Source organism: Vicugna pacos, chromosome 11, assembly GCF_048564905.1.
Source record: "Vicugna pacos chromosome 11, VicPac4, whole genome shotgun sequence".
NCBI lineage: Eukaryota > Metazoa > Chordata > Mammalia > Artiodactyla > Camelidae > Vicugna > Vicugna pacos.
Window position 1 is genome coordinate 72,865,688 of NC_132997.1, and position 23,202 is coordinate 72,888,889.

The following is a 23,202-nucleotide window of genomic DNA, read 5'->3' on the forward strand; positions in this document are numbered from 1 at the left end:
GAGACAGAAACCACTGACACCCTTCACAGGGACTCGCCTTTCACTTCAAAGGCCGTTACCTTCCGATTTTCTTCCCTCTAGGTGTATGTTTTTTCTTCCCTGATCCATTTTCCAACCATGTACAGCTTCACGTATCTCTTTCTCTGAACCTATGCTCTCCGATATGGTAGCCGGTGGCCACATGTATCCACTCAACACTTGAGATGGGGCCAGTGTGAAATATGCTGTAAGTGTCGTCACCCTTTTTACAAAGTTATTTCAAAAACTTAGTACAAGATAAAGAATGTAAACTATCTCAACAATTATTACACTGATTATATGTTAAAATGATACAATTTTAGGTATGTTAAATCGAATAATTATTAAAATTAATTTCACCTGTTCTATTTTACTACCAGAAAATTTAAAATTATATATGTGACTCACATAGTCCTGCTGGCAGTGCTGCTCTAAACCCTCCTTGGGTCTCCGTGTACATCCTTCTTAAAGCCTAAAAGCACACAAAGTTCTAACCTGGACCTCAGATAGGGTTAGGGACAAAGGGACTATTATCTCATGCCAAGTACATTTCAGACTCTTGAAAATACATTCCAGTTTTTCACGTTTAGAAGAAGAGCCACGTGCCCAACACACACACACCCCTCACGCTGCACTGCACTGCCCTCCTCCATCAACACTAAGCAGGAGATAGTTGCTGATCCAGAAGCCGCTTTTCTCTTGTATTGCACACATACACACACGCGGGCCCTCTTGGCCCGGAGCTCTCTTACAGTCTCCCGAGGGAGCCACCATGCAGGTGTCCTTGCCCTGTTGCCTTTCTACCTCCAGTTCACAGAAGTCCCTCAGAAACCTGACCCGAGCCTCCCTGGGGCTGTTAATCCCTCCAGATCCCCAAAACACCTGGTGCTACCATGAGTTAGTAAGCATCCTCTTCCAGCTCTGGGTGTGTGCCAAAGCCTTGAAGCCCAAAATAAACTGCCCACAGGCCAGAGGCCAGCAGGAAGTCCTGGAGATGTGGACAGGACAGGAAGTCCACCTCCGCGTGACGCCAAGCCCCTCTAGAAGCGTCACGAGTCTGTATTCTCCCAACCTGTCCGTGCCAGAGACGGCATCTCACAGCCCGTGTCTTCTCAGACTCCACCTCTCTGGGGACACTGGACTTGGAGGGAGGACACTGGGTTCCAGGTCAGGCTCTCACAGTCATTTATTGTCTTTTGAGCAAAATGCTTAACTTCTTTGGATTTCAAGTTCTTAGTCAAATCAGAGGCTTGGACATGATTTCCACAAACATCATTTTTGGCTCAAAAGTTCTAACGTAGTGATTAGTCTGCATCCTATGACTTGAGAACTAGGACTGGACAGGGCTGCCCTGGCTTGAGAGAGGCAGCACTCCACTCACTGCCCACTGGAGATGGGGTGGCAGATGGCTTTTGATTGTAGCGCTGAGAGTGGCTGGACAGCTCACGTCTGGCAATGTGGCAGGAGAGGGGTTCACTCAATGGAAGAGGAATTGCAGCTCCTGGAAGACCACAGGCAAACCCTGTCGGAGGAGTTGGAAGAACTGGATGGTTCAGGCTCCGAGGTGTCAGCTCTAAGAAACGCCACACAGGACCCGCAAAATCGTCAGACTCCATTGAGTTCTTAAGAAAAAGATCCCGGGCTTAGATATAAAACTAACTACAACCAATTAGTTCAAATGCTCACCACCTAGACTTAACCTCCTTGCAGATCAGTCCACAGACAACACATCGGCTTCTGTTGCAATTAGAATCTGATGACAACACTAAATCTAAATGCTCAGCCTTCTCCTAGTCTGTGCTGAGGTCTGTTTCTGAAAACAATCAGACGGATAATAGCGAATGTGCAGTCAAGTATGAAGAAATGAAAAGCTTTCCAAGAGGACGCATTTGTACTCAAGGTGAGAACTGGGAGCAGCACTAATTGACAGAGTACAAGTTTTCAGTGTTCTAAGCTCTGGATTTGTGTAACCAAAGTGAAAGGATTCTTCCATCTTCTTCTTTCTTCCCTCTCCCAACCCCCTCTTTCTTAAGGGGAATGGAGGATAAAATAAACTACTTTTGTTTTTTTTCCCTGTTGCCTCGGTATCACACAACTGTTTCTCGAGTCCCAATCCCCAGCTCTGGGCTAAAGGCACACATCTCCATGAGACCTCATCTTACAAAACTAAAACCCAACAGGACTGAGTTGGGGACTGAAGGACCAGGATTTGAAACCCGGTCTCTGTGACTCCACATCCCACACCTCCCACCTGATCTTGCGGGTTGTGCTCTGCCTGGGGCAGACAGCAGAAGAGCTGGGGGGATGTGCTGATTAAGAGGCCACCTTCACCTGCCCCGGGCTCTGCAGCGGGCCTGCGGGTTTCTACTGCAATCAGCCATCTGTCCTGTTACCTGCGTAGGGGTGGACACGGCAGCTTCAGGGCTCCGTTCCCTACACCTTAGGTGTGGAGAGAGTTCCCGCTGGTTATTTCTGTAGGAACTGTGGCCACTGTCTCTCCCCTTCCTGTACACTGCTGAACACCCCCTGTATATATTTAGAGATTTCCCTTCTGAGTGAGTCAAAGGAAAACGTTTCCCCATTTTAGTTGGAGATGTGAACATTTTAAATTTCCTTTTTGTTCTTGTCAGTTGCAGCACATGCTTTCCCTTCTATTTCTCATTTCCATGCTCAAAGCAGGCCTCTGCCTTTGTTCTCTTTGTGGGAACTAACTTAGTTGCCAGGCAGTAAGGGACCTTCCCTCTGAACTCGCCAAAGCACATCTTTCTGTTGTCAGCTGAGAGGGTTTCCCTCTCTCCTCTCCTTTCTCTGAGGCTGTAGTGTGCTTTGTTCTTAGGCTTCTCAGATACTTTGAGGACACACAGCTTTTCTGAATACTTCTATTTATACTTCATGGCCTCAGATTTATACTGTTTGATTGGTTTCCCTCTCTTTGGGGCCCATCACACAAGTTTTTTCACAGTCCTCAGGCCTCAGTTTTCTCATTTCATTGTAAAAGTAGAATAGACCGGGGGCTCTTCACCTGGGGGGGTCCCTGGACTCCTAGGGAGCGCCCAGATGGACTCAGGTGTGAATCTCTTAAAACTTTATGCAAAATTGTGTGTGCGCCACTCTCCTCCCCGGACCACTGGCCTAGAATCCTCAGCTTTTCAGAATTCTCCGCTTCTCTAAGGTTCTATGGTCCAGCGAAAGTTACGAGTCACTGGAGTAGATGATCTTTAAGGATACTTTTTAAATCAGAAATCCTATGAGGATCTCTCACACCAGCTGTCGGAACACCTGAAAACCAAGGCTGGGTGCCAGCCAGCAAACTGTGCTCCCATCTTGGGGAAGCTCGGTAAATACTGGATGATGCTAATGGTGACAATTTCCAAGACCATCTTCCCCTTTACTTTCTTGACAGATTGTCCTAAACCTTCTTGGCCAAATTTATACCCAACAAAATCCAAGAACTTGACTGAAAATTCTGAACTCTTGGGCATTTTGTATGTTTTTGTCCAATTTGTTAAGTTGTCCCTCGAAAAATAAATATACTTTCATTTTTTCCATTGTGGAGGTCCACAGATCTATCCCAAACCCCCTACTTGAAATTTTGTATTTGTTCTTCTCTCTCCTTTTAACTGAAACGCACATAGGATTTTTAGCTCATCACAGACTAACAAGAACTTTAATTCTCTTGTCTGAATCTTTTGTTTATGGACAGTGAAGCTGCCAGAGAAGGGAAGTGATTCACCAAAGACACACAGCAGCTGAGCTGGGGCCAGAGCCTGGCGATGCTGACTTTCAGTGCAGCGCTCTTTCCAGGGAGTCTGATCCTGGCTTCCTATAAACACCCCCTGCACTTCATGCACCGCCTTCTGAGAATGTCTGCCTAAAACATGAGCAGCCAACCCAATGTGATATCGGTTAGGGAGTCCACAGAGGAGTGAAGAAGAGTCAGACCCTTTCACAAGGAAGTGCTCCCACGTCTGCAGAGAATGGCACAGACAGGCTGTCCAGGTGACTCGGGAGAAGGAAAGCCACAGAGGAGGGGCCAGCACCAAGTAGGGAATTCTTGCGACCAATTAGCAAGGGTCACAGGACTTGAGGAAGATGACCAGACACAAGGTTAGGAGGCGCTGATCAGTATCTGTGTCTGAGATTTGCTCCTGGCCCCTTCTCTCCACCTGTGACACCTAAGCCTCACCCAAACCAGGGGCTCAGGACTCCCCACCCCCTACCACATTCCTACCCCTGGGGCCTTGGCTGGGTCATCTGTTTGCCTTGAATGCTGCCCTCTTGCTGTTTACCTATCATAAAACTCCCAGCTCTTTAAGCCCCAGATCAAAAGCCACTTTTCTCCAGAAGTCTTTCCACCTTCCCCCTCCTATTGCCTATTATTTCTCCCCTTCTTAAACTCTGAGTGAACTGTCGGTGGCCCTCATTCCCTGTCTACATTGTAAGGATTTGTGAACATGCCTTATCCCCCTCGTGGAGAGCATACACTCCTTTAGTTGGGGGTCCGTCATTTTGTATCTTCGCTTTCAAAACGCAACATACATTTATTGAGCATCTTCCACGTATCAGGTGTCCTGGTCCCTCATACTCTAGTGACAGACAGACAAAGGGACCAATACGGTAGAGCTGATAAGTGCCTGCTTAGGTCGGGTGCAGGGGGCTGTGAAAGCACAAAGTCCAGCCCTTCATTCAGTCTTGCAGGGGGAGGGAAAAGTTGTTAGGAAAGGCTTCCTGGCAGAAGTATCATCTAAGTGGAGAAGTGCAGGACAGATGGGAATTTTCCAGGCACATAAGCAGGGGAGGCTTTGGCAAGTGAGGCTGGCTTGCTGTCTAAATGACCAGATCACATGGGGCCTTCTAAGCCCATGAGGGAGGACTTTCCTGAGAGCCAACGGGAGCCTCCAGTGATATTTGTCCCTCTCTGTCTCCTGTAGCACTTAGCACAGTGCCTGGAACATTCTAGACGCATGAATGAAAGAGGAAATGGTCATAACATTTCTGAATATCTTTCAGTTGAGGCTCTCAGGCAAAATCCCGTCTACTTACCAGTCAGATACTCAACCGAGCTTCCCAACAGCAATGACAAAACTGAACTATTGGTCCCCGCCCCAGCAAGGACAAGAGCGGCTCGCATTTTCCAGATAACACAAATTAGTCTGGAATGCCTTTATACAAATCAGCGACGTGGCCTGAGGTCACGTCATGCTGCCTGGGCCACCAGAGAACACCTGTCATTCAAGTCCTTCCCATCTTCAGCTCTGTCATCCCAAGGGGCCTCCAGAGGCAGACAGCTTCTTTTCGAGGACCTGGTTTCCTGGGTTGCCGTCCCGCTCCCAGTCATAGGAGGGGAAGGCAGAGGGGACTGGGAGAGAGTGTGTGGGCATGAGCCCTTGTCACACCACCTCCCAGCTCCCAGCAGGGAGCGAGGCCAGGCCTGTGGAGAAGGGCTCGTGCTGGAGGAGCAGCAGGAAGGGAGGGGACAGGAAGGGGTACACGCAGGGTCTGGAGGCCCATCAAGACAGGAAAGTCCATTTTCAACAAGCCTGGCCTTCCGTGTGGCCAGCACATCCCCTCCTCTCCCAGTTAGGAAGAGGGAGGTGTAGACCCTTAACCTCGGCCAAGTGCCCCGCACACTTCCTGTACACATGGGGTCCTGGAATCGAGCCGCGATGACTCACCGCTGACAGCGAGGGCTCCAGCACCGTGGGCTGACTTAGAACGTTTACAGAGTTGTTCCTGTGTCGAGACATTTACTTCTTTTCAGCCGGCCACGTCACCCGCTCCCCTCCAACAAACTACTCTTTCCTTGATCAGATGCACCCTTCTCTCCCTCTCCCAACATGCATTCCAGGAACACCTGCCCCGAGGCCAGGCAGGGCCTTCCCCAGACACTGCTCTTTCCTCAGCCCTACCCTCAGCGCCGCAGGCCTCTGCTCCTGCAGCCCCGGAGCACACCTCCACCACCGTGCCCGCCATTCTCACCGACGCCATTCTCACCGATGCACAAGGCTTCTCAAGGGCAGGGACACCATGACCCCTGGACCCTGCCCAGAGGCTGCTGTCTACAGGCCTAGCATAAATACACTGAGTCAGTAAGTGACACCTGGAAGGGTAACTGGGATTGCAGGTCTGAGGATCAAGCACAGTCTGCCGTGGGCATGGTATACAGGAGATAATAAATGGTTTGGAGACATTGTCAAGAATTCCATCTGGTTCAAAAAAATATTTCAGAATGTTCTCAGTTCTCAGTACCCAAAGCGGATAGCTTCCATTTACAGAGCGCTGACATGTTCCGTTCCCAGCCCCTGTGCTTAGCACTTCACGTGCATGACTGTGTGGAATCCTCTCAACCAGATTATGGGGTAGGTGTTACCATCTCTATTTTACAGATGAGGAAACTGAGGCCCAGAGAGTGGAAGTAACTCCCAAGTCACTGGACAGGAGAGGTGAGCCGGCATTCAAACCTGGCTACTTCGGTGAAGCTGCCCAAAATTTTGTCTTCTGTGGTATTAAACAGCATAGCCAAAATTGGCACCAGGATCTAACTGCCAAGTTCACCTCTGCCCGCCCCCAATTTTTCAGCCCTCAAAACACCCTAGGGCCACCTTGGTCCAAACCCTAAAATCTTTGCAGCTGACCCCGAGAGAAAATGGGACACACCTAAAAACCTGGCTTACCCATTCAAGGACACCAGCCCTGGGCCTATACGGCTCCCCCACCCAGAACCAAAAGGCATTGCTCATCAGTGAACAGAGGCCCCGCGCTCCCACACAAACATGAGACAGGACGAAGACCTGACAGGGCTGGGCACTGGCAGGCAGAGTGCCACAGGTTATGGAAACAAAGCGCGTCGCACACAAAACCAAACCACACGGAGCCAAACCGAAGCCTGGTGTTCTCAGCTGTGTTAGAGCAAACCGAGGATGATCTCCAAAGCATGGCTGGGCCCTCCTACTCATGGGCTTTTGCACCAGGCCAGGAGGTATCCAATGTGGAGGTCACTGCTGAATCACTTCGAGAGGCCAGAATATAGGCTGTCCTTTGCCTCCAACTATCCCAGCCCTGACACCTTAATGGATGAGACCTCCATTCCCTCCTGGGTCATATTTTTGTTCCCAAGCAAGCCAATGGGTCGCACGGGCATCCACCCAGCTGGGGGTGAGACGCCTGGCCCACCCTGCCGACCGAGACGCCAGGGCACACACGGTCATGCTGCAGGCCTACCTGGCTCGCACCAGTCCGAGCGGCCTTCCTCTCGGCCTGCTCGCCACCTCTATGCAGCTCTGTGTGCTTGGCCTCCCTTCCCGGGAAAGGGCTACCCAGGGCCTGGCGGGGCCGGCTCTCCTCAGGGCTGTGGAGCTCTGCGAGTCTCTGTTCGGTGCTCAGGCACCGGACCACGTCTGAAGGTCTCAGGCAGCTCTTCTTAGAGATGGCGGGTCCACCTGGGCATGTCTCACCTGCCTCCCTCTCTGCTTTCCTCTCATGTGGTCCTCTTTCTTCTCGCCACGGCTGCTGCCTACCCTGGCTGCTAAAGGCGTCACTAAGCTCCGAGATGACCCTGTCAGAACTCCCAAGCCGCAGCTGGGAGAAGCTATCCTGGTGGAGCCCCAGAGGTGACACGTGGGTACCACTGTCTCCGTTGACATGGAGGGAGCCCTGGGCACCAGGCACCAGGGAACAGGCTTTGTGCGGAGGAGGCAGGGCCAGTGGGGAGACTGCCGAGTGTAGGGTGGACCGGTCCGACCAGCTTGAATGGGGGAGGCTGAGGGACAGGGAGGGGCTGGGCCTCGCCAACCAGGCCAGGGAGTCAGTGCTGTAGACAGAAGCCTCGGGCAGAGGAGGCAAGGGTGGGGTCAGGGCCAGAGGGCGCCTGCCCGGGACCCCTACAGTCAGCGAGATCCACTCAGAGGTGACAGCCTGCATCTCAGGGGACAGGGCTCGGTGAGCGTGGGGCAGAGATGAGGGGGCTGGCATGGTGAGCTTGCTAGGACCAGGAAACTTAAAGAAAAGAGAGAGAGAGGAAAACAAAAGAAGCAAAAGGCACAAGTGTCAGCATAAAGAAGAAAGGAGGAAAATAATCACAAGGGACAAAGGAGAGGAATGAAATGGAGAGGACGAGCAGGACAGTCTGGTGTCCAAAAAAGAAACGGATCGGTTAGGCTGGGAGGGAAACTGCGACGTGGGTGCGTGTGTGCGGATGGGCGAGTGTGTGTAGGCAGGTCAAGATGGGAGACGTGCCTGGGAGGGAGACGGGAGAAAAGGTCCCATCCAGGTTGGTACAGATGGTGCCAGCTGGTTTGCAGAATCAGAGTTTTAAAGGGGCCCCCTGGAAGCCTCCCGCCCCACCCCACATAACCACCTCTGCCAATGAAGCCCTGACCCAGAGCCATGAGGAGAAAAGGCGCCTGGCTGAACCACTGGGTTGTACACCTGAGGTTAATATAATATTGTATGACAACCATACCTCAATTTAAAAAGTTTAAAAAGGCCTGCCACTACTGCCCAGGCCCTACCTGGGGTTTTATTCTCTCTAGGGGGCTCAGCAAAGAGCCTTCCAGAGAGGTATATGCACACTCTAGTCATCTTGTTTTACAGTTGTGCTTGGCTATAGTCAAGTGAAAAATCTAGTTGAATTCCCCACGTTCCTACACAGCAGAAAGCCCTGCACCCATCTCATGCCCTCCCCACGAGACCACAGGGTCTGGATCTCACTGTGCAGGACGCCCCGGGTCAGCCCATCTCACGCCTTTTGCCAAGAACCATTTCCTAGGGGGTCAGCAATGGCAGGCGGGAGAGGAAATGATTGGAGAATGAGAGAAAAGGCCATTCAAGTGTCATGCTAGTCCCTGGGTCCTGCTCTCATTCCTTTGGCCACCCTTCCTGTAACTTACCCCAGGGGTATGGTCAGTCTATGTCAAAGGAAGTCATCCTACTGTTCCTCTCCTGTACCCGAGGTCTGATTTTTCTCTTGGCTTTGGGAAAGTGGGGATGGGTCTGGAGTAACTTATATTTTAAAACAAGTTTATTCATAATTAATGTTCAGGGAAGCAAAGATCCTATTATGCCTCTAAATCTACTTCCTTTCAGCCCAGTATAGACAGAGATGCTCTAAGTTCTTTTCCAACCTGGTTCTTGCTTGCAAAGACTCCTCTGAATCTGGTATACGTGCCTAAGGATGAAAATGTGAAATTCCCTCTCTCAATCTTTGTCTTCTGCAGGCCAATCTTGACTAGTAAGATGACCAAGAGAGCCATACTGGCCATGGCATGTATGGTCAAGGGTGGTACCCAGACAACAGCCTCACCCTGGATGGGATGCTCCCAGGATGGTGGTTGTTGTTTTAAACTTAGATTTATTTATTTGTTTTTATTTGTTTAGGGGGGAGGTGATTAGGTTTATTTACTTATTTAATGAAGGTACTGGGGATTGAGCCCAGGACCTTGTGCATGCTAAGCGTGCACTCTACCACTGAGCTATATCCTCCCCACACAGGACACAATTTTGGACCAAGTGGTAATGACTCTTACTTCTCTTTCCCTAATCATCTTATCCCCAGAGCAATCAATCACCTTAAGCACTTCTTCTCCCTCTGAGATAGTTCTCCCACCAAGTTCCTGAAAAATGCCATTTGTACACATGAAAACAAACCCTGGTGCGTACACGCTGCATGGCTGGAGACGGTTCTTAATCACAGTGCTGGGAAACTGCCCCAGAGGGGCTGTGAGCCATCAGCACTGAGGTTTGTCAGGCTGAGGGTGAAAACCAGTGGCGAGAAGCTTAGGTACCTGAGGGCTTGCAGTGGCACTGCGGCTTGGGGAGGAGGAGAAAGGCAGGTCGATGTAATCCACGGGGTTTTTCACCAGTGGCCGTTTGATCACGTCCACATAGGTGATGGGGAAGATGCCTTGCCGGGACGTCCCCGGGATCCTCCCTTCGTACCAGTTCTCGTCCACCTGTCGAAGCAGTGTGATCCTCTCGCCCTAAAAGACACGGCAAGGCAGGGGTCCTTGTCCTACTGGGCCTCAGCACGACGGAGGCCCCTGCCTGTACCCTGTGCTGTCCTGCATTATTTGTCTCCTCCTTTGTTCAGAAAAACCTTCCTGGCTAGACCTGGATGGAATTAACGGCACTGGGGTGGAGATGCTAACAGCAGTAGAGCTACCTGGATGCTGTTCAGCTCGGTCTTTAAATATTTTGATAAAGGAGAAGGTCAAATTCATTCCCCAAAGCTAACAGGCAAATGTAGGGTTTCGGATTTATCTAAGGCAAAATAGACAGATATCCAATCTTCTCAAAGGGAAAGGTTTTGGGGGTTCTTTCTCTTTTTACGAATGACTATTTTTTCCTGTATCATTACAGAAAAGTTAAAACACAACCATAAGGCAGAACATAATCATTACTCATGATATTATCATTTGGGAGTAACCACTGTCCATATTTTGGTATAGATAATTCCATGAGAATTAGATTTGCACATACTTTTTCCTTAGGAAAACTGAATAGGCACTGTGTTCCCTTTTCCAACCTACTTTTTCATACTTAATAACAGAGTGAATCTCCTCCTTTATCAAGAAATACCAGTCTACATTTTTAACAGCGTTGCACAGCTCAATGGCCACTGCAGGATGCTCTATTGTACACACATATAATGGCTTAATTATTGGTCTCCTGATGGAGGGAAATCATGTTGCTTCCGGCGTTTCTCTTTTCTATAAGGGAGCTCATCTTTTCCCAAGGCGTGTACTCACTTCCTTCAATCCTCAATAAAATTAGTAACTTTAATAACTTCAGCCAGCCAGAGAATGTGCATACGTAAAGAGAGCGTGTGAATTCCTAGAAGAACAGTATCTCTGCACAGCCTAACCGTGCTCAGAATAAGCGTGCTGTGCGCCTTGAAGGCAATGGTAACGCTGGCGTCTCCTGTCCACTAAGCATCAGCCAGATGCCATGTGTCATATTGAGCGTTTCAGTGAATCCTCTCACAACAGCTCTAGGAGAGGGCCATTTATCTTCATTTCATATATGAGGAAATCATGGCTTGGAAAAATTTAACTTCTCAAACTACATGGCCAACACCCCTGCCAGACCAACTGCCCTCCCTATGCCACATGCCCAGGAGAAGAGCGCCCCCCAGCGTCCCCCTACCCCCCAGGCGAGGGATGAGAGGGTGGTTTACCTTTCTGAAGGACATTTCTACTTGCGTGTCACCGTTAAAGTTAAACTTGGCGACGGCTTCGCCGTATTCCAGGATCTGCACTGGTGTCAGCTTTTTGGGCTGAGCCTTCTCAGCGGGAGGGAGAAGCTGAGAAAGGGAAAGGGAGGCGAAGGAGAAGGGAAATGAGAGGAAAGCAGGGAAATGAGAGGAAAGCAGGGAAATGACAGGAAAGAAGGAGACGAAACACAAGTTAAGTAAATGTTGCGCTGGGCACGACCGGGCTACTCCTTAGAGAGAAGGGCTGTGGTACCTCAATGTAGGTGCGTGGGAAGATCCCCACCCGGCCGTGGTGCTCTCCTTCGTACCAGTTCTGATCTATCTGCTTACAGATGTAAACGATGTCTCCCTTCTGCAGCGGAAGCTCCCTGGGGGTAGAGGGTCACAGCATTTTAGTGGACGTTCCTATAGGTGTAATATTACAATGCTCAAAGCAACAAGGGCCTACTGCACAGTACAGAGAATTAGATTCAATATCTTGTGATAACCTATAATGAAAAAGAATATGAAAAATATGTGTTAAGCTGAATCACTATGCTATACACCAGAAACTAAGATAACATTGTAAATCAACTATGCTTCAATTTAAAGGAAAAAAAAGATGTTCAGTGTTTTAGTAAAAGGAGACTTCAAATGAGGTCAAAGGGGTCAAACTACAGAAGAGGGGGCTCTGTATTTGGAAGCGAGAACCCTGCTATTCAGGAAATTACAGCACATTTGGCATTTTCCCAGTCTTTGGTGGGCTGAAGGTTAACTTTCAAGCTGAGTACCACTCAAAAGTGCTCAGATGCCTCATTAGTTTGCTGCTGCCTGAATGTATTTTTGGTCAATGTTGTCTTATGCTCAGATATTTATGCAACACACAGCGATGCACCCAGCAGTCTTCACTGCTTTGATTAAATGGTGAAAAATGTTTCCTTCTAGGTATTTTCACTGCCCTTGTCTATGCCCTAGCACGGCATGACCTCATTACCCATTACATTTGAAATACCTTCAAATTATGTGTGACAAACTGGTATCCTTTTGTCATTCTATCCATTCAGACATCCATCCACCTATCCATCTATCATCATGTAGCAGAGACAGGCTCTGAAATGACCAGATCTGAGTTCAAAATCCAGTTATACCATCTACTGGCTCTGGGACCTTAGGCAAGATACTTCATCTCTATGAGATACTTTCTTTATCTGAAAATAGGAGCTAATTCAGGGTTGTTGGAGAATTTGGCAACAAACTACAAATAAAACAGCCAGCATGGTTCCTCTCGTATAGTTAACAGTAAATGTTCCTGTGCTTCCTTTTCAACACAGAAACGGGATCTTGGAAAGAAAAGTGGATTTTCCTTCAAATGTTCTTCATGCCTTTTTTCAGCTTTTTCACATCCTTTTGTTTGCCTCAATAATGATATGATAACCTCTAACCAGGACTTCATTTGAAAAAATGAAACAAAAAGATAAATTATAAAAATAAACGCTGTAACTTGAAGTTATCTTGAATTAAAAAAATGACCCAGATCTTTTCCATTTGCATCAAACCATAGCATGGAGAGCAAGATCTCTGACTGCAGCCTGGAGGAGGTGTGCCCGCCCTGCAGTGTGCCAGGAAGTCCCACGGTGCATGAGGGATGCTGGCTAAACTGCTGCGGTACATCTGGAAAACCTCACGCAAAGTCAGCACTGTGCTGGATGAAAGAACAAGGCAGCCCATGTGGGTCTCCCAGCGGCAGGCAGGATTCTAACCCAAAAGAGGCCCATGAAGGGGATCTGGGGCATCCGTCTCCATAAGAATGAAGGGTCTTCAGCCACATTTTTGCCATAGCCCTCCTTGGGAGGGTTCTGAATTCCCCCCTCCCTTCACCCCCAACTATGGACACATGGATGTGCAGGACTGGCAGCCCTGCAGTCCCTTGGTTTCCCCATCAGCACAAGGGGAATGATAATCACACCAACCCCATAGGGGTACAGTGAGAGCTGAATGAGTTAACATATGTAAAGTACTCTGAACGGTGCTTGGCACATAGTAAACGCAATAAAACTACTGTTTTCTTTAATTATTGTTGTTATTTCTTCAACTCTTCTGTGTGGACTTCTGTGTTTCAAAGAGGGAGGTAAAATAAATGAATAGGACTGGTGGCACTTACTTTAGTGTCTGAGCTTTAAAGTCATACTTGGCTCTGGCAGGTCTCATCTAAACACAAGAAACAATGACAAGTTAAAATCACAATTCACGTACAATGAAAAGGACACATTTTTACACGTTTCCGGAAAGCAAAGCAGAAAAATCCACCCTAACCAGTTTACTCTGGTGTAGAGACCTGGGCAAAATTCCGTTTGTCTGACCTTAACAGAACATGAGATGGATGTCTGGTCAACTATGCCATGCATGAGCATCTCCCTAAGGAGGGCCAGATTTGGGGAAGAGAGTGTTAGAAAAGTCCTAAAGCTGAAATGCTGGCTCCCAAAGCTGACCACGGCTATTAGAAACACAAACAGACGAAAAACAGTCAGCCAGAGGCCCAAAGCCGTTCCTCATCTACTGTCTTACTCTTTGGGTAATGTATTCTATTGGCCTGGCTTAAACCGCGACCTGCATGTAGATGAAGCCTTGAAGAACCTCTCACATCACCTCCAACTGTATTTATTTCTCATGGTCTGTGAAATCACCCGAAAAGCCAGACAGAGAAAGCCTTGAGCTCAGGCTCCCGTTCTCGCTGGGGAGCCCTCTCCTCCCAGACCTCACAGCCCCAGCCTCCACCTTCTCATCAGGTCCGCCATTCAGTCATGCCAGCCCTCCCGCTGTTCCGCCACAGCCCCACTCTGGCCTGACCTCTCACTCTTACAGGCACAAAGCTTCCTTTGACTTCAGATCTCTTCGCGCTAATCTAGGGTCACTCGGCAGCACAAACAACATTCCTCAAATACCTCCACCACATCACTTCCCGCTTTGAGGCTGGCAGAGCCTCTCAACTGTCCCTCAGATCAACTCTGACTCCTGAGCTGGGGTAAGGCCTGGGGGTCACTGCTCCCCACTCGCACCTCACAGCCTTTGTCTCCCGTTACACGCTTCCTGCCCCAGGTAGGCAAACCTGTCTGCTGCGCCTTGTCTAGACACCCCTTCTGTCTGGAATTTCTCCATCTCCGATTCCAGCAGACAGAGCAGAAAGTTCACCTTCACTTATGATATTTATTTGCACATCTCTTCCCCACCATTAGAAGTAGTTATTTTAACTACTTTTTGTAAGAGAAGGATGGAGGGGAGAAACTACGTGAACGCACTGGCACTGGCTGCTGGTGGGCTTCTTCCCCAGACACAAGCCCCGACTTTGTCAACTGCTATGACTTTCTGGTCTAGGGAATGATGTGATGAGAATTAAATTATATACATCCTCTTTGCTATCAGAAGGCATGAACCAAGCAGAGAGGAAAAAATGGGAGACTCTAGGTGAGGAAAAAAAATAGTATTTAGAAGCTTCATCAAGCTTAGTTTTAGAGCTCGACCCCTTAGAGAAAGGCCCCTAAAGTCCAGGCTCCCCCAGCTGGGGTTTCGACAGGGTCTCCTTAACAGCGAGGAACTCTCCACAGGAGTTCCTAATTTTGGCATTTTCATACTGATGTTTTAATCTATCTACCTGTATGCGTACACCGTAGAAGTTGACCTTATAATCAATGTCACAGAATTTCAATGCCTGCATCTGTGTCCGTCTGTGACCAAAGAGCATAATCGAACAGTTGTAAGCAAATAAGAAAAACAAACATGGAGTTAACGATAAATGGCAAGTTCACAAGAGAAGGCCAGCATTATAAGGACAAAAACTTCAACATGATTCCAATAAAAAAAAAAAAAGACTGGGGGCATTATCTCAAGGCAGCCAGCTGCAGAGCTGTGTGAACTTTCAAAAATGTTACCAAAATAGGACTGTATCCATACTCTGAGTGGCAACCGAGTGCAGGCAAAACAAAATCATCTTTCATCTAAGTTAACAAAATTATATAGGTGTATGGCTTACTATTTAATTTGTAAATTGGCTTAGGTCAACCCAATCGGGTTGGTGAAAATTTTTTTTTTCATTGAAGAGAATCCATACATGACTCAAGACTGAGAAACACTGATTCCACTGACCTCTTAAGATACATTGAGTTGTCACTGCCTTACAAAGCACCTTCTCCCTGTTTATCTTCATCTGTCCCAGAGGCCAAATCCATCTTTCCCTCCTCTGGTTCCCACAGCATTGTGTCACTTACTGCAAAAGCGGTAACTGTTACACGAGGGTGCCTCTTCCACTAGAGGGCCAGCTTCCCAAGGGCACAGTCTGGGTCCTGTTTCTGCCCGCCTCCCAGGGTCTTGTACGGAATCAGTGGCCACCTAAACTCTGCTGAATGGGACAGAAGCACATCTACAAAGCCCGGTGCACCTGGGACTTGCTGGTCTCTTTTTCCTCATGTCTGTCAACATCTAGGGCAGTGATTCTCAAAATGAGGTCCCTGGACGGCTCAGAAATGCAAAGTCTCGGGCCCTGTCCCAGAACAGGAAACTACAGATAGGGGCCAGCAAACTGTATTTCAATCAGCCCCTAAGGGATTCCGATGTGCTCACGTTTGAGAGCCACTGCTCTAGAAGAGAGGCGGGGCCGCTCAGGCAGAGTTTGCCTGCCTCTGCCCATGGTTATGGTGCCCTGGTCGCATTTCATCTGCTGTACTATCTACATGTGAGAGGATGCAGCCCGAAGGGCCTCTGCTCGTCCTCATCTTCTCCATCACTTGTAACCAGGCAGGCCTGTGAATGAGGATGACCCATCATCAGAGCCTTCAGAACAGGCTGGTTTGGAGGGGCTGGAATGCTGGGGGCTGGGGGCTGGGGGCTGCCATTCCCTTGCTTCTGAGTAACTCTCGATAACTTCTGCCTCTTCCTTATTACATTTTCTTTTTCTCCATCACCTTAGAGTCTCCTTCCCCTCCCTGGCTTTCCTTCTTTTAATCTAGTTCCTTGTTTTCTCTCTTTGTCACAGACACCTATTTCTTTAAAACCCAAACCATTTGATGAACAGCCAGTGGTACCTCTGTCGCTCAAAAGATAGAGACATGAATATTAATTAGCTATTATTTGGAAAGATTCCAAGACTGTATACACTTCAGCGTCACTCCCCCGTCTCCCCACCCACCAAGCCCCAGACACATACACTTCCCCAAAGGAGCTAATCTTCAGCAGGGCTACTTAAGGGTCACATGACACAAAAGATGCTGGGGCAAGAAGCAGCATCTGGCCAGCACAAGAATTTCAACATGTTGACCCTCTTGCAGGAGGTGAAAGCCTAGATAAAAATCACTTCAAAGGCCTGTGCTTCCTCATTCTTTTATAGTATTAGGTTTCACAATCTCAGCTGAGGAACGTCAAAATTAAGGGAACAAAGGAAATTGCTCTCAGAGAGCTCTTACCCTCCCGCCATGGCTTCTCCTAGCCGCAAAACTCTTTGGGTTTCAAAATTCTTCATTTAGGCTTCAGTACTTTTGACCCCATTAGTCAATTAATTCACTGTCGGACACTGAGCGGCAGTATTGTATGTAATACAAGCTCCTCTAAACCATCCCTTCAAAGAAGACTCTTGTAATTGTCCACACCGTAGCTACTAATGCATATGGACTAAGGTACAGGTCTCTAAGCAGAATGCACAGGCAACACAATGTGATAAAATGCGGGATGGAGAGGACCGGACTCATGAAGGGCAGCCGATGCTCTAAGGCATGCATTTGGGGTGTGTGCCAGCAGACCCCGGTCCTACAGCCAGGCATGCTTGGACATACAGAGTACAGGACATAATGGGCATCATGTCCACCGACCAGCCAGAGAAGAGCCAAAGCAAGCCAGAGGGAAGCCAGGATGATAGATGCTGTCTGGAGAACTAACTTGGCCTACAGAAGGCAATGCTGAGGCGGGGCAAATATTGCTTTGGGTCAAGCAGCAGATCGAGGTGACCAAAACAGACCTCTGACCCAGATTTCCTTTTTGCCGTATCGTCTATATTGAGGAGGTCCCCAAAGCGCTCATTAGTGATAAACTGATGGTGCGTTGGAATGACGCCCGTGTGGCGTCGAGCTGCAATATCGGCCTCTTCTTGCTCGCGCTTAAGTCGTCTCTGGTCCGCTAAAAGTTTCTGCCATGAAATTGCACAAAATGGGCTGTGAATCATCTGGTCCAGGGTATTAGAAAACTGCCAACAAAAACAACTAAGGGAAAAGGTGCTGGGTCAATAGGGAGGAAACAGATGCTGGAGGGGCTTTAGGGCCATAACCACAATGTTCCCGCTGCAACCACCCCCTGTGCGCTCTGGGTCGGGAGGAGGCAGCACCACACGGGAGAAACCTGGGGAGCACAGGGAGGCAGGGAGGGCTGAACCCCGCCCAGTTACACTGTCTGCAGACTTCCCCTTGGCTCAGCCAAAAGCCTCCTGCCTTCTGACACAAGGTGGCCAGGGCTAGGTCACCTGGAGGGCACATCCAGAGCACCCACGAGGATGGCAGGAGGCTGAATTGTCATCCTTACCTGGCTTAGTCAGTGATGAGTTCCCACAGTGTACACCCACAGTGGGACCGGGGCTGCCTGATTCCTTCTGCCCAGATCAGGCCCATCAAACCTGCTACGGGCTTTTACCACGTGGAGTCTCTGGCAAGCAGGTCATTTTTGTGCTTCCTATTCTTGTTAGTCTAATATGCTCAGGGGAGTAGATATCCATTTCAAGAAATACGGCACCCTTCCTACGCCGGCGAACCCTTCCTCCAAGCACAATTTTTAGGAGGCCTTAGCATATGCACCAAAGACTATTTATGTGACAAGAGAGCATCAGTTTCTTTCCTTTTTAAATTAGAAAAATTTTTATCTTAAGTAGGGAGGTAATTATTTATTCATTTTAATGGAGGTACTGGGGACTGAACCCAGGACTTTGTGCATGCTAAGCACACACTCTACCACTGAGCTGTACCTTCCCCACCATTAGTTACTTTCTTATTGTACTTTTTACTTCACTACTGCTATCTTAGGTGAAATGAAGCTGAATTTAAGGGAATGATGTAGACTATAAATATAGACAATAAACTAAGAATAATGGTACCTGGGTTTAGAAGAAATTGCCTCTCCTAAATTAAGGAAATAAGTCATCTATTTTTAAAGGCCTTTTAAAATACTTGAACAATGTTGCATTTAAGTCAATGTCCTCATTGCCTATAGACATGACCCTGTAGAAGAGAATTTTAATGTATTTTCTTACTCCATACCAATCACACATTCCTGGGATTAACATTCCTTGCAGCAAAGTATTAGGTAGAACTGGTAATTCTTAGCAATCTCAGGAAAACATTAGTCTTTTCCAGCAGGCAACTAAATGCCTTGAGGGACACCTAGCTCCGGGGGGTGGGCTGGGGTGGGGGCATTTTTCTATTTTTCTCCAGGATCTAAAATAATAAAGTGACAGCTCATCAAATGGCTGTGGGAATTCTACCAGTGCTCAAGTAAGTAGTTGTAAAGATGAAAATGAGAAAAGACATGAGAAAGTGCTTTATGAAGCACAGTAGAGCCCTGATGTCCAGCTCTGCCTCTGGTACAAGTTAACGTGCTACGTGGCCCTGGGCAAGCCACTGCCCTGTGGCAGTCCTTTCCTGGATATGTTAGATGACCACTAACATCCCTCTCAGGACTGACAGGTTCTCGTTTTTCTGAAATGTCGTTTTCATTAATGTTAATAATAAGCTATTTGCATAGAAACATGCCAGGACTGACGTTCCCTTAGCTGGGACGTGTGGGCTGTTTTCTGCAGTGATGAAAATGGATGGATGCAAATGGAGCAGAGCTCCCCAGCCAGTGCTTGATTCTGACCTCAATAAATCCGTCATTCCCACAGTTTAACCACATAAACCAAAAACCATGGATAAGGACACAAGGATCTGTGAGCCAGCACTGTCCAGGGCACAAGCTGCTCACCCTCTGAATTGTTAAACTAACAAAGGACAGTCTGCCTCCCATGCGGCAGCCAAGAATTATACCACAAAACCTCCCACGTTGGATACAAGGGTTTAAACTGCAGAAACAGAATGTCGAGCAGCCCAGGTTTAGATAGGTGGGAATCTTGTATCTCAGGGACAGTGACAAAAATGAATCTGTCCCATGGCCTGAGGGACACTCATCGTGAGTGAGCTTTTCACCTCATTACTACAAATAATTCTGTCCATCAAATGCTTCCTCCCATTTCTTTCCACCAACAGGTGCCCGTGAGTACTGTCTGTATTGTGCCAGGAGACGGGCAAAGCTATGGTCCTTTTTGTCCTTTGTCTCCCCATCTGGCAGCAGTGACTATTATTCTCCAAGCTCATTTCAGTGTCAGCCTTACCCTAAATCCTCAAGGCAAGTCCCCCTAAACTCTGAAACCACTCAACAAAATGGAACATAGGAAAAGGGCTTCAGACTTTACAGGGAAAGGGACAGAGTTGTGTACACCCTCTTCCTGGCTGCCACCACGTGCAGAGCAATTCTTCCGTCTCTTAATTCATTGCAGGAAAATGGTCATCAGAACTTGTTTAACATAAAGGACTCTTTCTTCTGGGAATGTGAAGTCTAGAAAGCACACCTCCTAATGACACTTCATCACAACAGAAGCTTGTGATTTTGTCCATTTAGCTGATGTGTTGAACTACCTCTTCCTAAATCCCAAGAGAACATGCTCCCTTCCTGGCCCCATCAGTCACATGACTGCAGTACAGGCATTTCAGAAGCTGCAAGACAAGGTCTGTACGCTGAAGTTCTGGGTTGGGGGTAGGGGGGTTCCCAACTTTTATGGGGGTTATCTCTTCTTCTGAGTTAAAGGCAACTTCTTCAATCTGTTTTTATAAAATGTATCACAGTCATTATTCTCTTTCAGTTTCCTTTCTCCTACTGCATCCTCAATATGAACTGTGCTTTGTGCCAGGAGAGGGTGGGCAGCATTGGAGACACAGGAGGGTGGGATTCCCTGGAGAATAATGAGGTGGGGGTTATGGGGAGGGACTCCAGGTTCCCCTTACAAGGCACTGAGCGCACTGGTGGGCAGCTTTTCTGAACTTCCAGGGCAGCAGCACCGGCTGGACTTGGCATTGGGAACCTAGCACTGTGGGGATAATCAGTCCTACTTTTTGGAAAGGTTGACTGAAAGAGTGATTGAGCCCATGTCATAAAAATGTCACCTGTGAAAACCCCAATGTTGCCTTCTAATTGCTAAGCCATGTCACCTCAGTGTTTACTTCCTTTATATTTTTATCTGCACGAGAGCTAAAGAGGCTTTAAAGTGGAGATTACCTCTTTATCATCATGACGTCTTCGAATGAATTCTTCTGTGGATTCCAAGTAATCAGCTGGTATAAAATGCCTTGGTGATTCTGAATCTTCAAAACAATAAAGTAGAATTAAAACAGGTACAGATTGAGAGGGAAACCAGACTGGAAAGATTTCACCTTTCATCCGTGATGTCAAGTTTTTACCGTGGTTGTTTGGTGGTCAGTGTTCCAATTCTGAAGGAAAAAAACCAAATCCCCTCCCCTTCCTCCTGCTTTTTGGATTTACTTGTGAACTAGTTTAATACCAAGAAAACTAATCAGAGGCAAAAGGTGAGCAAAGAGAAGACCTCCTTTGGAAAGTGTCCCCATGAAGAGGCGTGCAGGCTCTCACAGGGACACACTGAACACTCACACACACACACACACACACACACACACACACACACACACATACACACAGGGCTGCCTCTCAAAAAACCACGGGCTGAGTTGGGATCAGTGCGAATTACAATGGGTTCAAAAGTTCAAATGAACAAATTTCTCAGATGAGCTAAAACGGCCAATTTTTCTTTCGAAACAGAGTTTGGTGGTTAGTCTACATGATGTGGGAAATCTGTTTTTAAAGAAGTGCAGCCACTACGAGCCATGATTAATTGCCAAGCCAAACAAACAGAAAACAAAGGACGGACCAGAAAATGAGCACCAAGGGCACACGGCGGGAGGGGAAAAGCAAGCAGAGTGGAGAGATGGGTGAGGTGAGACTGGGCAAATACACAGAAGGCCACCTCCGAGGGACGTCCCCAGTTCACTGTGCGGGTTGTTGTTCCTGTCCAGGCCGTGGTCTGGGTACAGCACAGAGTTCCCATTAGTAAAGGCCCTGGGGCCGGCCTCCGGGGCCGCGGGTCTCTCCTCAGGGGGCTCTGAGATCTGGCTCAGCCTGGCCATGGTGTGCCGGGAAGACAGGCGTTTGGGAACCAAAGGCTTCCCCTGGGAGGGGCGCTCGTCCTGCTGGGGCTGCCTGGGGGGGTCTGGCTTCTGGCTTGACAAGTCCCTGGGGCAAGGCTGTCTGGGGTGGTGCGGGAGGGGCTTTTTCAACCGGAAGGGGAGGGGGCTCATCAGGTAGATGTTCCGGAGGAGCGCGCCCTTGTCGCCCCGGGGGTCCGCGCGCCAGTCGGGCCGCCTGGAGGTCTGCTGCTGCTCGTGCCGGCGGATGGTGGTGAAGCGGGTGTAGGAGGCCGGGCAGGTGCCCTTGCACTTGCTGAGGCGGTGTTTGGGGAAGTCTCCGTGAACGCTGCCGCTGCTGCCCTCCCGGCTGTCACTGGACACGTTGGAACAGCGGTCCAGCTCGTCCGAGCAGGCGGAGAGGGGCTCGGAAGGCCCGAGGCCCCGGAAGCCCAAGGCGGGGTCCGCCAGCCTGCCGCACGGGGAGGCGTAGACGCCCCCGGGGTTCATCCCGTCCACCTCCCTGGGCCGGAGCTTCGTGGACTCCAGGAGGGACTCGGCCGAGCGGGCGGAGGTCAGGCCGCTCCGGCTCAGCGCGGGCGTGGGGGACTTGCTCAGCCGGCCGGACAGGTCCAGCGACGGCATGGACCGGGACCGCTGAATCAGCTGCTCGAAAGCCGTGATGCGAGAGGAGACTGTGTGCTTGGGGATGTGCTCCGAGCCCTCCTGGCTGGAGCCCAGCTCGCCCCTGGACAGCACCAGGCTGCTCCTCTCGAAGTGGGAGGCGAGATCCCGCACGCTGGAGGAGGAGCCGGACCCCAGGAAGAGGCCGGCCCGGTTGATCTGGTGCATGTCCCGGTAGAGCATGGAGAACTGCATGCCGGCCTTCCTGGACAGCGGGCAGGGCCTCCTGGCGCTGGTGCTGTACTCCTGCAGGCTCAGGGTGCTGCTCGACCTGCTGTCGTAGTCCCGCCGGGAGCGCAGCAGCAGGTTCTCCACGCTGCCCCCCACTTGCAGGGGGAGGCCTCGTTTGGATTCATTCAGAGAAACCGAGACACAAAGGTTCTCGCAGCTCTGAGCCTTTTCTGTGGGCAACAGAACGCTCTTCTGATCCTGCAGAAGAGCGCTGGGAGCAGAGAGCCTGGGTTTGAATTTGGAGGGAAGGATTTCCGAAATGCAGGCTTTCGCAGCGGACAGGGGTTTCTTGTGCTTACACCCAGGGCCTAACACATTGCTACCGTGAACCGTTCGGCTATGAACTGAAGATGAAGAAATCATGTGAGCATTCCCACCTTTACGATCCACTGGAAAGCATGCAGAATAAAATAAACAGACCCATTAGGTTCAAGCTGAAAGCTGCTTTAAAAAAAGGGGTGGGGGGAGAGGTAACATGCTTATTGGTCATAAAGGTTTTTGTTTTGTTTTGTTTTGTTTTGTTTTAATTTCTAGTTGATGTCCGGAAGCAAAATAATCTGTGCTGCAAAGCAGGTGCAAAGATGCAACGAAAAATGGCCACCCTGCTAGAGTTAGGAAAGGCTAAAGCTCAGCTAATTTCTAAGAAAAGGGAATCAACAAAAAAGAGAGAGATGCTTCAGGGAGAGCAAGGGTAGGGTTTGGAGGAAGGGAAACTATTAATACCAGAAAGAAAAATGGCCGGTGAGAAACTAGGGGAGGGGACCAAGAGGGCACCAAGGCCTGGAAATGGATCTGAACAAGGCAAAACTTATCCCAGGAGCTGGA

General features: G+C 49.0%; 1 protein-coding gene across 22 annotated transcripts in view; it reads right to left on the reverse strand.

Annotated features, from left to right (window-relative positions):
* SORBS1 (sorbin and SH3 domain containing 1) overlaps window positions 1-23,202 on the reverse strand; it is a 208,518-nt gene that overhangs the window by 12,660 nt on the left and 172,656 nt on the right. For 16 of the 22 annotated variants that reach the window (XM_072971619.1, XM_072971637.1, XM_072971626.1 and 13 more), the window contains 6 exons: window positions 20,543-20,628; window positions 17,208-17,375; window positions 13,368-13,414; window positions 11,481-11,595; window positions 11,192-11,317; window positions 9,801-9,995 (listed from right to left, as the gene is read on the reverse strand). In XM_072971619.1, the coding sequence (XP_072827720.1) occupies window positions 9,801-9,995; window positions 11,192-11,317; window positions 11,481-11,595; window positions 13,368-13,414; window positions 17,208-17,375; window positions 20,543-20,628 (737 nt within the window). Of the gene's footprint in view, window positions 1-7,239; window positions 8,014-9,800; window positions 9,996-11,191; window positions 11,318-11,480; window positions 11,596-13,367; window positions 13,415-17,207; window positions 17,376-20,542; window positions 20,629-21,305; window positions 22,767-23,202 lie in introns of all 22 variants that reach the window. The other 6 variants (XM_072971639.1, XM_072971640.1, XM_072971638.1 and 3 more) reach the window with 2 other exon arrangements.